The sequence below is a fragment of the Limulus polyphemus genome, unplaced genomic scaffold (assembly GCF_000517525.1).
Source record: "Limulus polyphemus unplaced genomic scaffold, Limulus_polyphemus-2.1.2 Scaffold5460, whole genome shotgun sequence".
NCBI lineage: Eukaryota > Metazoa > Arthropoda > Merostomata > Xiphosura > Limulidae > Limulus > Limulus polyphemus.
This window is the reverse complement of record NW_013671070.1, coordinates 19,065-35,711: the sequence shown is the minus strand read 5'-3', so window position 1 is coordinate 35,711 and position 16,647 is coordinate 19,065. Positions and strand designations below refer to the sequence as shown.

The following is a 16,647-nucleotide window of genomic DNA, read 5'->3' as shown; positions in this document are numbered from 1 at the left end:
ATAGAACAGTAAATAAAGAAGTATAGCAAAAAATTATCTCTTCTAGTTACAACCTTTTTACTCAGTTGCTGCTTGATGTAGGTTGCTAAGCCTTTTAAAATTTCACACATGGAGGATATGAAACTAAATTTTTGTAGGTTTTATTTATAAGGTTGAATAACCAAAAAATCATAAATTACTACATCGATACTATAAAATTCCACTATAATATATCAAGCTTAGTAACTAAGCTGTATGTTGGTCTAAAAAAAATTTGAAATTTTGAGCAGACTAAACACACAACCTACCTCCTTGAAATCTTGGTTCAAAAGAAAGAGATGGCATCTTAACACATGAAAATGGCAAAGAAAGCCACTAGGGGACATTGAGCTTTTGATGGTTATTCACATGTCATATATTAAAGTAAGTGTATATAAGGGACTAAGCTGTATTTGGGTCTAAAAAAATATTAAATTTTGAGCAGACTAAACACACAACCTACGTCCTTGATATCTTGGTTCGAAAGAAAGAGATGGCATCCTTGAAAATGGCAAAGAAAGCCACTAGGAGGACATTTTGAGCTTTCGCTTGGTTATTCACATGTCATATATTGAAGTAAGCGTATATGATGGACTGTTTCCAAAACTGGAAAGAGGTGAATGGGGCCACTGTGTTTGGTTCCTTACATGAGTGATATATCATCAAAGAGAAAAGATAGGAGGTTCTTATTTTATATTCTGGCTTTATAAACTTAGTATTTTGCCATCACAAACATCTAATTCAAACCAGTGCTGTATTCAACATACTATGCGACACAAAAATTGATGCTTAACTGTGTTTTTTAATATTTACTTTTAAATTAAGAAATTAAATAATGTATAATACTAAAATTTGAATTATAATCTACAGTTTGATACCAAACTTATTGACATAAATTCATGAAATAGTTCAATAAAATTTTGAATATGAGTCAACAAATGCGATGACATGGACTTTGACCCATGACCTGTCTGGAGAGGGTTAATGTATATTAATTTCAACCTCTTAAAAAAACAAAAACTTTTAATCAAAATCCAAACATCTTTACAAACCAAAACAAACAGGTTTCAAGCATTAAGGTATTCACTTCAGCAATGTAAACCTAATTCCTTTTTACTTGCGCACTTTTCAAAAACATAACTTAAAAAAAAATACATCTCTTAGTGAATCATAAAATATCAATTGCAAAAAAAGATGTAAAGCTATAACACACCAATGATGTTGATAGTTCTGCATCATTCCCTTTTTCAACATGTTCAAATTCTTCATATCCTGCTTGTTTTTCATTTTGTAGATCTTCTGACACAGATTTGTGCATTTTTGGTTTTTTAAAAAGTTCAACTGGAAAAACCACAAAGAAAATAAAAAACTCTTTAGAAAATGTAACAGATATTTAAAAATGATCTTCAGTTTTAATATTCCAATAAAACTTTTGTATAGAGAAACTGAATGTATTTTAATATTAAAATTTTCTCATATAAAAATTACTTTGAACATTGGCAGGGCCTATTACAAACTAAAAAAAGTTATAACAAGGGAAAACTTCTGGAAAGATGCATAGCACAATATTAATGAGTACAAACAAGCTTCACTAACAGAAATGAGACATTTTTTCTTTCAATATATTTAGTTCACTAACTGTGTAGGTCACATAAATGCCCTATCAATTTTGGGGGCCAAAATCAAAGACATTCAAAGAGTGTGTTTATGTTTTTACCCTAGAAATTACAGAAACTACAATTAAGTGTACAATTGGATACAGAAATATATTTCTTTCTCCTTCATTTAGTTATTTGCATAAATGAAACATGTCTCAATGTCCTGTTATATTTTTCTGAATATTCACGTGAAAATGAGTGTTGATATAATGAAACTAAAATCACAAAGTTGAATTTTTATATCAATTGGATAAACAGCAGCTGCTTCTAAAATCTATGTTAAATGCTATATCAAGAAACAAATAACCATTTAAACAGCAATATGACAAAAATGCAGCACTTCAAGTGCTATAAAGAAACAACAAATAACCATTTAAACAGCAATATGACAACAATGCAGCACCTTCAAGTGCTATAAAGAAACAACAAATAGCCATTTAAACAGCAATATGACAACAATGCAGCACCTATGACAAAAATGCAATTCCTACAAACACTATCTAAAGAAGCAACAGACACTGAAACAGTAATATGACAATCATACAACACCTACAAGTGCTATATCAAGAAACACAAAACAGCCATATAAACAGTAACATGACAACAATGCAATACCTGCAAGTGCTATATCAAATAAACCTCCAATTAAACAGCAATACGACAATGATGCAATACCTGCAAGCACTATGTGAAGAAATACAAACAGCAATATAACAATGATGCAATACCTGTAAGCACTATGTGAAGAAATACAAACAGCAATATGACAATTACACAATACCTACAAGTGCTATATCAAGAAACAGCACACAGCCATATAAACAGCAATATGACTACGATGCAACACATATAAATACAATAAAAAAGAAATGATAGCCATTTAAATAGAAAAAGGCTATTTTTTTAAACTTGCCATTAAATAGTATCAATTTCAAGCTGAATTTGGCAAGAATATGAGTAATAAAGTTTGTCATTATTGCCTGAGCTGTCACTGATCTTGTTTATTAATACACAACTTCCCACTCATCAAAAAATTTAACTCTGGTACAAGCAGGAAGTAAAAATTAGATTCAAATTAAACCTCTCGCACCTGGTTGTGTGCTGTCTTGAATTTTAATTGCCACATATAAAAGCTGAAGAACACTCAGAAGATGAATAAATGTGCCTAATATTAACAAATTATATACCCAAATATCAAAAACTAACACAATTAATAATTCAAAATTGTTATACAACACCTATGTATAAAGCAATGAAACGTACTAAATATGTACTAATTTTTTACAAAAAATTCAATGCTATAATTTTGATTTCATTCCTTTAAGTTACACACTGAATCTTCTTTTGGTGGCACCTTTTTACCCACCTAAGGTGTTTTTGATTAGTTAAGCTTGTACCTATAACAAACTACTTTTTTATCTGTACTTACTAAAGTAATAGCAGAGATAATTTTTGTGTAAAAGACAAACCACTGAAAACATTTTATTACTATTATTTGATATTACTACTCAGACAGCTTTAATTAATTAGGCTGTATGTAAGTATGTGTGTTTATATAGATCCCAATTAATTAAATTAGAGTGTATATATGTATATCTATTAACCAACTTTTATGGTTTCCACATGTGCAGTAACACATACGTCTACATGTGGTAGCTACACTGTCACTAACTCAGTGAACTTGGAAAGACTGCTCTACTAAAGTTATATATACAAACACATACACATATATATTACATACTGAACAACAGAAAGTTATATAGTAGCTGAAATATCCTATAATTGCCTCCCAATTCCAGCAGGTCTTACCACACTCACTCAAGTGTTGTTTGTATTGCTTGTGTAGAGACCAAAATGAATAACAAATTTTCTTGTGCTTATTTCTAATTTTGAAAATATTTCTCTTGCTTTATTCAATCACAATATTAAAAATCATAATATCTTTTATAAAACAAAACATCAACGTTGTCACTTCCATTTAAGCTGTAATTTTGTTAGGCTTAACACAAAATCTCAAGCCAAAATTCATCCTTACCACACTATCAGTGATGTAGAGGATTTTCAATAAATGCAAAATAATGAACTTGGAAATGTTGAGTGTAATAAAAAATGTATTATGCTCAATATGAAGTGAAATATTGGGACTTCTATAATTTAGCATAACAAGAAAAGTTAAATGGAAAGAAAAGAGCTAGAAGATGAATATATATTTACACTTCCTACTCTGTGGCATTTAGAATGACAATTTCCTTCACAATGAAATAAATTACAAAAGAAAAAATACATATACTGCTCAAACATCACTGCCATATTAAAGACACTTAAGAAACAAGCTGCATACTAATAAATACATGCATTTTAAATTGTTTTTCTCATTAATAAACAACTGAAATATCATTAAAAACAGCTTTATCAATGAAATTTCAATGCTAAAGTGAAATAAGCTAGTATCTTAAAGGTTAATTATTTTAATTGACTGTATTAATATGCAAGATCATCCACTACAATAAACTATTGCTTTCACCTTACCATCAAAAATCTATTTCCAGAAATATCAACACATGTTAGCTTACACATGTGCAGTACCATATGGGAATCATCAGCATTGGTGCAAAAACATACAATCCTGTACTATTAATAATAACTCAGTCACATTCTACTTAACTTACACATATATATTTATATAGTAATTCTGGACATATTACAAATACTTACCTTTTCTTATGGAAACGTATTATATATAATATGGAAGCTACAGACTACTGTTATAGTAATGAACGTAAAGAAACAGGAAATAACACTGACCCTTTACAAAGAAAAATGTGTTTAAAATGGATTCTTTTCTCAAAAGCATGAATGGAATGTTACACCACATATCAACACTTACTTTGTATGGAGAAGGTCTTATCCGTTCCCCAAACACCACTTGTCCCAAGTTTTCCACTGGAGAATCATCAATAGGTGCCACACAAAAGTCAAAACTTACAGTAAGGGAGAAGAAAAAATGGTATCAATGAAAAAAAGAGCTCCCCATTCTTTTATAATATCAAATGTTGACCAGTTTTGTGTGTTATATTTCTGTAGCCTCACTTTACATGATTAATGTTATTAAATGTCTATTATATGGCTTTTTAATATTCTTCAGTGCATTATAGAACATGTAACAAGAGTAAAACAATGCCATATACATGAACATACTTCTTAAAGAACCCAAATTCACCTCTTACATACATAGAACTATTTTGTTTTATCTCATTATGTTCACATAGGTTTCTTGACCTTTGACTTCTGTATTTTAATATCTCCTCAACTGCTTAGATATTTTGATACATAACCAAGTTCTGTATGCAAATTATTTTTTGGTTTTATTGAAAACTAATTTGAACACTTAAAACTGTGGATTTGGCATTATGGTAAAATATGAAATTCTACTATTTGTCACTTTTTTTTAGTAGATTCCTTTTTTCCCCCAAAAATAATACTGTAAAATGCCAAAATATTCACACAGAATCAATTTACATGAAATCCTCTCATACTTAGTGCTAAAATTACCTTTTATAATAATCTTATTTGCATATGCAATATTTTTTTGGGGCACACAATAGCTACTTTTCTTGACAAAATGTAAATGTCCACCATTGTGTTTCTTTAGACCCCATTGACCAGAAACTGATGTAGAAAATTTCATTTTTTCTATGTATTTCAACACTAACTTGGATACTAACTTCTAATTACAGATCTTGCCAGTCCTCCTTTCATAATAATTTATTCTCCCATTATATACATATATGCTTAGCCTAATTGCATCACACACACACTTAAACCATGTATTTATGTCCTCTATACTCACTGATGATATTCATAGGGTATGACCGATTCATCAGAATCAAGTCGATTTACAAAGAGCTCCACTTCAGACTGAAAAATAATTATATACACATGTACTAACATTAATTTCATGTACTAAATCTAGATAAAAATAAATAATAGCAATAACAAATAATTTGTTTTAAAATAGATAAATAATATTGTACTTTTAATCATTACCCTAATTCGATTTCTGAATGAATAATATAAAATTGATAAAAATTACACCTCATCAACTTCACCTAGTTTATACCACCTCATCAACTTAACCTCGTTCATACCACAACAATTGTTCTTTATACAATTTGATAAATAATTTCTAAACCATTTCTGTGTCTGTCTTATCCCAGTTGGCCTTATAAGCACTGGTATTGGATGAAAGGTCTCATCAGCACTGGATACAGCAAATACAGCATGGTTGACATATTGTTACACATTCTTTATTTTCACTCACAAGTTCTTGGAATAAGTACCAAAATTGAAAATGTTTTAATGTAATCAGTTTAGTTGTACTTCAAAACATGTATTCAATGTTTTAACAACAACATTCACACTTTAAAATCATACATGTATCTTAAAGTATAAACATAACTGATCAGTAAATAGACAAGCCATTGGTAAGATAGTAAAAGAAAAACTGTAATATTTTTTAAAATGTGAAGTTACAAATCACAAAACAATGAAAACACAAATTCATTCAGAGATGACCTAAGTATAGGTCAGGGTATCTTACTTAGTAGAGAAGTCATCATATTGCAATCTATTGGGTAGATCTGGGCAGTTAACTAAATTAATTCATGTATTTGATTATATTTCAGCATCTAATACAGAGGTCAGTATCACGAGGATATCTGTGATGGAGAGGTGGTCAAACAAGGACTAGTTAAGATCACTGAAATTGTTTTTCTTGACAAAAAAAGAATTAAAAGGGATTTCACCAAGGTTTCAAGATTGCTAAGGTAATCAACTATATTGATACATTATTTTTTCTATTTCATAGAGAGAATGGTACAACAAGGTATGGTAGGAGTCATATTCAGTTTAAATTGTTTTACTTTACTAGAAGGGTGGTTGGCCTTTGGAGTGAATTGCCTTCATATGTGATGGACGTAGTAGGTTTAAGGGAAGGCTTGATGAATATTTAAATGATCATGGCTGGATTTTTTTGTTTTCTTTATTTTTAAGAGGATGGGACAGTCTTGATGGACCAACCGGTCTCTTGTTGTCCTCAACTGTTATGATTTATATATACATGTATTTAAGTTAGCCTAGCAGAGCAAAGAAGCTCTACTACATAAAACAAAAGTCTGAGGCAAAAAGTACAAGTAAAACTGTATATTCAGCCAGATTATTGAAATTAATCTAAATCACATAATGTTAGGGACAATAAAGGGCCATTTGGTACTCCAAGGTCATCCCCATAAAATAACTTTTCCATAATCAGAATAGCAGTCTTCCATAATGTGGTGAAACATAAAGGAAAGAGTATATTATCCTTTCTTCAATGAGATGATATCAGATAACTTGAAATAACGTAAGGTTATATACAGTTTAGAGATGGGTTGAATGGGTAACAAAACTTTATTAAAAGATTACCATGGTAACAAATGTATAACATTTGGAAAAGTTTTTGTTGTCATAAGGAAAGTAGTTTACCTAGATATAGGAATATATAAATATGTACATGTGTGTGTGTGTGTGTGTGTGTGTGTGTGTGTGTGCATGCAGAGAGAGAGTATGAAACAAGTCACATGACTGGAGATTACTTAAAGGTTAGTTAAGGTTTCTTGTTGACATAATGGTTCATTGTTGAAATTTGTTTTCCTTTTTAACTCTCTGTATACATGATTGGTCACTGTTACCAGCTTTTTAGCCACCATGTAACCATAAAACAATACATATTATAAATGAATATACTAAGTGCATCTTTACAAAATTTGACAAGTTTTTAGTCTTTTGTACACACAATCAATTTGTTTTTTAAATAAAAAGAAAAAAGATGAATATAATCTTTAACAATAGAATTAAACCGACTACTATTGAGAAAGAAGTTGTTCACAGAGTAGAATGTACGGACTGTAATAATATATATATAGAAACCTAAGTACTAGAATACCAGAATATGGACATGTTCCATCATGTTTACCAACATTTTAATGAAAATAAAACTGTTAGAATTATTTGTAGAGAACCTAATATTAATAAACATAAAATAAAAGAAACCATTTTAATAAAGGCGTACAAATCTTTAATAAATAAAACATAAGGAGTAGGTTTATACTTACGCTAGGTCAAGGTTATGTGGTTGATGTCACCAGTTGGATGTACTTAAGTGTCGTGTACAATTGTACTGAGTACCTGATGATACCACTTTAACAGTGGCGAAATGTTGTTTTTTTTAAAGTGAAGCATTTTTTCTCTCCCATTGCTGTTTTCGAAATTTAAAGTTTGTAGAGTGTGGTATATCTCCAACATTTATAATTACAATTATTATTTATCCTAACAGCCTCAACTTTCTAACCTTTTCACAACTAATCAAGATAAGTAGAACTTCGTGCTATCTACAAATGTTGTAAAGATTAACAGCTTTATAAGCAGTTGTCATTGGGTATAACAGTGAAAGTGTTATCCACACAGCGTGTGCAGAAATATGGTTTTAGTAGTATTTGATTGATTAATTTGTTTCCAAAGTCATCCAAGTTGAGGTAATCATCTTCATATTTTTGTAAATTTGGTTTGTTCTATGTTACTTAATTTGTGCTTATAAAGCTGTTAATCTTTACAACTTTTCACAGCTGTTTGCTTTTAATTTTATTACTTTACAATGCCTTTCAGCCTCAAACTAAGTAGGTGACAGGCAATTAACCAAAGTGTGAGAACTTACTGTGAGCAACAGATGAACTTAAAATCATGTGAAGCAGTTAGCTCATGAAAAATATATATATATGTTTTTAAGCCTGTAGGCAGATTATGGTGTTTTTTCAGGTATAAAGATTGTATATAAATCTTCCTAACTTCCAACATGGTATATGATTTTAACATTCCTAAATGTTTGTTAGGTTATATTGGTTCCACCATTAGGTGGTAAACTCTTCACGTACACGACAATGTAAATTTAAGACACATATTATTTTCAAGTATTAACAGATACGTGCTGTAAAATGAGATGAGCCTATGTGTAAAGAACAAGTTAAAGGCCAGTAGTGAACAAGAACTGCAAATAAGTGAAAGTTTATAAATTGACTCAAATGAAGTCAGGTTTAAATTTCAACAGTGGTTTAACAGTTTGGTTTGTTTCATTTATTAGATACTAGTTAATTAGTAAAACTGAGATGTCCTATCTTTAACACTGTAATATTTATCATTCAAACAATTTTTGTAATTCTACACAAGAGTATATGACATGCAATCTTGTGATGCCCATAGTTTGTGTGCAAATTAACTTGAAATTTACTAATTTATCACACCTTTGATTAGAGATTATTTATTTTACCATTCCTTACAATAATGAGTTGACACAAACCATTTCTTCTGCTATAGCTATTAGAAGTTTCACACTGTATTTCAGTCAAACACCATACTTGTGATGCGTCAGATATTACTGTTAATGTTGAAACTGAAGATGTGCCATTCACTCTCGCAAAACCTAAGAGTCATTGCTATTGGAATATTGTGATTTAAAGCGTGAATATTAAATAAGTATTACAAGTTATATACAGTGTACAATCAGGGTGAATAAAGCAAATTACATCACTAGCAGACAGACAAGCTTTGGATTAATCATTAAGTGACAAGAAAGATAAATTAACATTTATATTCTCAGAGCTAATCTAATTTTACTTTTGGCAAGATTCGAATAAAATAAGCATAATAATATGCAATAACAAAACAATACTGAATAAATTTCTGTAAAATACAAAATATGGCCTAAAATAATTATAAAGGAGGTCACTTTCGTTTATTGGGAATTAGATTTTAACCGTCTGAACAATTATTAATAACTGAAATGATGGATATTTGTACGATTAACAATAAATTTAATAACATCATATGTATCGCTATAAGGAAGTTAATGAGTAGGTTACCGAATAGTATTTATTTATTTATCTATTATTAACATTAACAATACGCAAGAGTCACATACATAGCACCATCTCAACTTACCTTGCAAGTTTCTGTTGTTTTACCTTCCTCGCAGTAATTAACAGGAGCTAAGCCTGGCAAGTAAAATGAGCGAGATGTTCTTAAAAATGTAAAAATGCAGGTGAACAACAAATTGCGTTGATACATCTTGATGGAATCTAAAATTTAAAGAAAACACCAAACCTCCGTGTGCTTATAGTATACTATAACCAAATCAGATCCTCGGAAAACTATCAGACTATATGACAACAAGCATAATCTCATTGGCTTAATTCCGGTTATCCCTTGTCATCCTCTCCCAAGGATGGAAAGAAAACGGGATCCCGCCCTAATTCAATAACAGCGAAACATATAATTGTGGATTGTCACAACAATAAAAAAGCGTTTGCTCTTGCCGCTAATTTAAGCAAACGTATCCTGTGATAATTACTTAGATTATTGGGCTTACTGTTTTGTAATTTTTATTCACTTTTTACACCTCAAGTTTATAGTGGGTATAAATTTTTTTAAATAATTTCTCAGTAACATAAAATAGTTTGAGCACACAGACGTCCAATTCACGCTTAAAGGTAGTAAGATAATTAGCTAGAATTAATGAGTATGCATAGAGAAAAACAGATTAATTTTGATATTAGCATCGGTATGTTGGTTTTTCGCCAGATTATCTATGTGCCATATCAGCTTTTATTATTGATGAGGCTTCTGTAGTTACATTATCCACGTCATCATTGCCACCACTAAACTGGAATGAGCATTGACTCTAACTGAGTCTGTCACGTGAAGTTACCGGAAATTATAAAGTGGCCATCTTGTAAGTTTTTTGTAGTACTTTCACTTTTAGTTGCTGCGAGCGTACAACTCATTATAAAAGTTTTAAGTTGTAACCGGTATGTAATGTAACAATGTAAATTTGTGTTGCGTTCAGTTGTAAAAGTAGACCAAAATCTGGTTATGTGTCGTTTCACTGGTAAGTTCAGTCCTTACCCCCCGTAAATAAATTAACAGGTAATGAGGTATTGCTTTGCCACTGTGGGAATGTTATTAAACCGAAATTAAAAATCTGAGTTTAAAAAGTCAAGATTTTTCGTTTCGTTTTAATTCCTATTCCATGGTATTTGTAAACACAACCGATTTTATGCATTTCAAAATTTCATACAACTTTTCATGTAGAGAACTCTGTTGAAAAAATGTATATATATATTCAGAGAAACACGTGGAATCCAACAGATCTTAAACAAAGGTAAACCGTAAAGTTTTAAGCTAAAATTAAAAGCTTCGAGATTGTGCTCTGAGTTTGAACATTTCGAAGGAAAAATGTTTTGATTGAACAGGTCGAAATGTTCGTCTGACAGAATACTTTGCTCACTGTATTTTAATATACTGAGCACCTACGAAAGATATATTGCCATTATGACTTTGGAATATGCTGTTTTAATTATTCAAATAATGACTTTAGAATGTTGACAATCAGATTAAGTGTTTATTCTGAATAAACTTCCTTTGATGTCCAGCTGTCTAGTTCTGTTTGAATTAGTTATTACATAAACATTTTTAATTCTTAAATTCTCTTACTAAATAAAGTTTGTTAAAACTAAATAATCGGATGTTGGTGTACTTTGGTGACAGATTTTCTTGTAGGCAGATTTTGTTAAACAAGACCGATGTCTGTAGGTTTACTTTCTTCTTAGAATTCTTCTCAAGACGGCTTATCGACTTCTTGAGAAAAATTCTAAGAAGAAAGTAAACCTACAGACATCGGTCCTGTTTAACAAAATCTGCCTAAAACTAAATAAGTAAATGAAATTATTGCACATAGACCTACAGTACTTTAAAAATTAATTAATAGAAAATTGTTAGTGTATTTGAAATTAAATACTGATAATATTAATCATCTATTCTATTGGTACCATAACATTTCTGTGAAATCAGTGAGAATATATTTGAAATTTATGAAGTAGTAATGATACCAGTGATGTATGGGAGTCCTTACCACTTACTAGCTGCTGGGGTGGTGATCCATGGAGACCTGTTTTCCTGAGTGATGAACAATACCACTCAGTTGAGAGTAGGGCAGTGGCATTCTGCAGATCTTGCTGGTGTTTTGTACTTCCTACCACAAATCTGATATACAATTTCAGATGCTGCCAGGTTTTGGTTGAAGCACTCCACCATGTAACGAAAATATATATTTTTTGCAGTTTGCCCCCTCAGGTTGAGACATTCCTCCTCCCTTCCATCCTCTGGATGTACATTCCTGCTGGGACTGGTGTTGGTTGGATATGATCCAGGTAAATAAGTCTTCATGTGTGCTGGTCAGGATCCCTCCTCCTATCGTGGACTGGATGACAAATGCCTACTGCCACCTGGTTTTGTACTGGAGATGCATCCCAGGTTTCCCTCTTCCTACCATCTGCTGGATGTAATTTTCCAGAGGATCTGCTGTTGCTTGTAGCTGTATGCAGCACATATTCCTGCTTGTTTACAGCCAGATATTGTCCTCCTACCATGAGCTGGAAGTACCATACCCGTTGCCATCAGGTTTTGGACTGGAGTTGTCATCTTGTTGGGAGTTTCCACCATCCTACCATGGGCTGGAAGTACTATACCCATTGCCATCAGGTTTTGGACTGGGGATGTCATCTTGTTGGGAGTTTCCACCTTCCTACCATGGGCTGGAAGTACTATACCCATTGCCATCAGGTTTTGGACTGGAGTTGTCATCTTGTTGGGAGTTTCCACCATCCTACCATGGGCTGGAAGTACTATACCCATTGCCATCAGGTTTTGGACTGGAGTTGTCATCCTGTCGGGGCTTTCCACCTTCCTACCATCTGCTGCTGGATAGTGATTCCTGGTGGATCTGGTGTTGGAAATGTGTGCAAGTGGAGATGGATTTTGGTACAAGAGTTCATCTTTCCTATCAATTCCCATTTTGAGGGGAAGAGATAGGTGATCTTCTACCTGCCGTGGATCTGATGTACCATTTCAGGTACCACCTAGTGTTGGATGAGGTAGAACTACCACTACAATCTTTCGTGCCCTAGCCACTCAACACCCAGGAATCCCATTCTTCGGTCGTACATATTCTGAGATTCCTTTATGTTTTTATGCCTTTTATGTTTGCAACACTATCATAAAAGAGTGATAAATAAAGCTGGATCAGATGTGGTGCAGTCCCCTGCTGATGTGTGATGTTTTCTCTTTTGGTTCCACACCTCCTGATCTCTCTTTGGGGCACTTCCTAAAGGTGGATATTTTTTTATCAGCCCTCTATCAGTTCAATTTGGGATTCTAGCTATTTTATGAATGGAGGTAAGGTATCATATTGGAAGTTAACATTTTCCTACATTGAAAATGTAATTCCAATAGATGCTGACATCCCCCCCCCCTCCGACCAATCTCAAAGTGATTAACGAGGAAAGATGTGAAGAGTATGACAGGAGTGGTGTTGCTCTCCTATTGGTGGAGAGCTGCCACTTGATCATTTGCATGTGGATATGCAGGACATGGAAGGCTAATGGCATGCATTGAAAATTTGCACTGATAGAGGGCAGTGCTAGTTAGGTAAGTATCTATCTGAAATACATTTTCAGTGCAGGAAAATGCTAACTTTTCTTCTTGAGTGGTACTATAGTAATTCTTTAGAAATTAATAGTTACTAAGAAATCTGATAATGTTTATAATAGTTAAGCAATAAAGTAAACTGTCCATGTAATGAAGTACATATTAAAAAAGGGAAAAATACTTGTGGCAATAGTAAATTAAATTCAGTTGTATGTTGTCATTTATATACAGTGTGCCAAAATGAGAACATCAGTTCAAGTGGATCTAATAATGTTGCTCCAAATCCAGTTACCTAAAGTACACCATCTTCACAGAGCAATGCTAAAGGCCACATATTTCTAGATCATACCTACCACATGAGTGATAGTCCTGCAACCATAAAAAGAAGAATGGCTAAAACAGTTGATCATTTAATCACAACACAACTAGGAAAAAACTTAGGTGTTGAAGACTAACTTTTGTTTTACTAAAGGTGATTGTGCAAGCTCTTAAAAGTGAATGTTTAATATCAACCACTAGTTTTGATAGCTGAACAGCATATTTTATGATATCCCCTTTAGAGATCTTTAACAGGATAAAAAAATACTTTCAAAGCATATCTTCTACTTTTGTTTTAACACTGCAGTTTCACTCCACTAAAACCTATGATTATGTAAGATGTATTTTCAATCTTACTCTACCATATTTACCTGTGATTTGTAAATGGTATCAAACCATTAATGAGGTTCTAGGCTTTACAAAAGAAACATTTAACACATTACAACAAATGATAAGTGGGAAGAGAATGAACCAGTAAAGATATTTGTGCTTTAAGGCTAGATGAAATGGCCATAAAAAATATATGGAGTGGGATAGAAAGAAATGTTTTTGGCTATTTTGATGTAGAAGGTGGTAAAGAGGATAAAGCTCCTCTTACCAGTGATGTATTGGTGTTTATGCTGTTTCTTTTAACAGCAACTGGACGGTACCTGTTGGGTATGACAGGACAAGAACGAGCAAACTTGGTGAAAATATGCATACAAAAAACATTAGATGTTGAGATCACAACCATGGCATTTGCTTGTGATGGTCCAAGTTGCCACTTCACCATATTGAAAGAACTCTGCCAGTGTGTCATTAGAAAACATATAGCTGATTTTTCCATTCTAACAATGAAAAATGCAGAATTTATGTGGTACTTGATATATACCACGTGTTAAAGGTCATTTGAAACACTTTTGCAAATGAGAAAATTTTAAAAAGTGGAGATTGTGAATATGGCAGTTTATTACTGATTTGCTGTGGTAAGTTTGGAGGCTTATAATGCTAAAAACTGAGTTTCAATACCCATGATGGACACAGTACAGATAGCCCATTCTGTAGTTTTGTACTTAACAACAAAAACAAGTACAAACTTATAAGTTCAAGTGTGACAGTTGCATGAAAAATTTAAACTTACCTAAATATAAGGAAAGAGTCTACAATTAAGTTTATAACATTTTATGAGTGCTTTGATTTGCTCAATTCCATAAATCCATTGGCTAAACATTACAAGAGTCCAATGAAAAGTTGCACAGAGTCATTTTGGAAACCTTTTCTAGTAGGAATAAAAATTATACTTGTTAGTTAACAGACATCACCAGGCAAAGAATATGCAACTCGACATAAAACATCATTTATTGAAAACAAAAGCAACACGTGACATGTTTATATGAACCATTCGCAATTTACACATTCCATCATCGGCAAACTATAAAATTACGTGAAGCATACATATTTATGGTACATATACATATATAATAATTACCGTGAAGTAATAGTTGGTAAAAAAAAAAACAACAATAACATAAGCTGGAAAAAAATCTGATGATTGAGAAAAAATTAAATAAAAGTCGAACATTAAAGTGAGGAGAACTGAAAAGAAGTAAGATTATTGCTTAGATTTAGGTGCTCGTTAGAAATATATGTCATCTTTAACCAGAAATTCACAGTCTGATAACCATGATGTTAAGGTTTGGAAATTACTTATGGAGAGAGGATGATTTTTAATTACACGATGCATATAAAGCATGAGGGTTTAAAAGTGGTTGACTGGTTCTGCTTGAAACTCCCACGTGTTTGTAGGCTTGTATTTTTAATTGGCATTTACTTTTGTCATTAGAGATGGATTTACAGTCCTCACAAATGAATTTGTAGATGATCCATGAGTAGGCAGAATGTCTTTAATTTATAGAAGTTTCCAATTTTAGTTTATGGGTAAAAATTCTTTAATAGTTTGTAAATTTGTGTCTTGAAAATACTGACAGTAACTGTTGTCTAAGAGTAGGATTACAAGAAATAACAGAAATTTTGTAACAGTTTGGGACTTTGTTAGGTGTTATTTTGCTCATTAAGAACTTGTATGTTAATTTTTCTATGGGTAACTGTTATTTTTTACAGTGTTTTGTAGAAATTTCATTTCAGAGTGAATTGGAGAATATCTTGATCATATAAGTACTGTTAAGGAGGTTTAGTACATTATTACATTTGATAGAGTTAGGTAGAAATGAACCGGGTGTAAAGGTCTGTAAAATTGTTTGTTCTGTAGACAGATGTAGTAAACTGGTTAATTACAGTTAAATTGGATATCTAGAAAGGAGAGTTTATTGTTGTTCTCAATTTCATATGTGAATTTTGTTTTTGGGTGTTGGGAGTTTCAAGTCATTAAGCAAAAGTGAAAAAAGGTGCTGGATACCTGTCTAGAAATAATCAGTCACAGTGACAAAGAAACAGGTTTGTGAGGATTGATGCAAGTGGTAACTCCATTGCCATGCCATCTATCTGGTCATAAAGTTGACTATTGAAAATATGTGATTTTCTCTCAGGTTCAGATTTAGTAGCTTTTCAAGTTGTTTGTAACTAAATGTAGCTTGAAGATCAATGATACTGGGAAATAGCTTATTTAAAGCTATTGTTTCTTCAAGTGGGATGTTGGTGAAAAATGATTCAACTGGCCATAATATTTATCAAAATTAGAGAATTCAGAAATTTCTAAAGCAAAATAAAATGGGTCTTTAACAACATATTTAATAGAAGAGATAAGTAGAGAGTTAAATATTTTGTAGCAGTGGGAGCCGTTACTAGACAAGATGGGTAAGCCATACATAAAACCTAAATGGGTATAACAATTCAAAACTATTATTAGAGATTATGTTTTTAGTGTTTAGGCCTCATAAAGTGTTTTGCAGCTTATTTTTTCATTTTTTGGTGATGTTAAGTCAGTCTGTACTGAGAGGTGTGAACTTTGTTCTGTTATCAAGAATGAAACTCGTTTTATTGATATACTTACATTCTTTTTTTTTTTTTTTTTTTTATAACACCACCATTGTCTTTGTTCAAGTCTGACAATGGCAATATTACTATTGGAAAGTTCATTTAA

General features: G+C 32.0%; 1 protein-coding gene across 1 annotated transcript in view; it reads right to left on the bottom strand.

The window, feature by feature from the left end:
• Positions 1–9,966, bottom strand: part of LOC106472604 (transmembrane 9 superfamily member 2-like) — a 36,156-nt gene extending 26,190 nt beyond the window's left edge. The window contains exons 1-4 of the mRNA XM_013933257.2: positions 9,708–9,966; positions 5,527–5,594; positions 4,564–4,657; positions 1,232–1,359 (exon numbers count right to left, since the gene is read on the bottom strand). Of these exons, the coding sequence (XP_013788711.1) occupies positions 1,232–1,359; positions 4,564–4,657; positions 5,527–5,594; positions 9,708–9,833 (416 nt within the window). The 5' untranslated portion in view covers positions 9,834–9,966. The remainder of the gene's footprint in view (positions 1–1,231; positions 1,360–4,563; positions 4,658–5,526; positions 5,595–9,707) is intronic.
• Between the last annotated feature and the right edge of the window lie 6,681 nt (positions 9,967–16,647).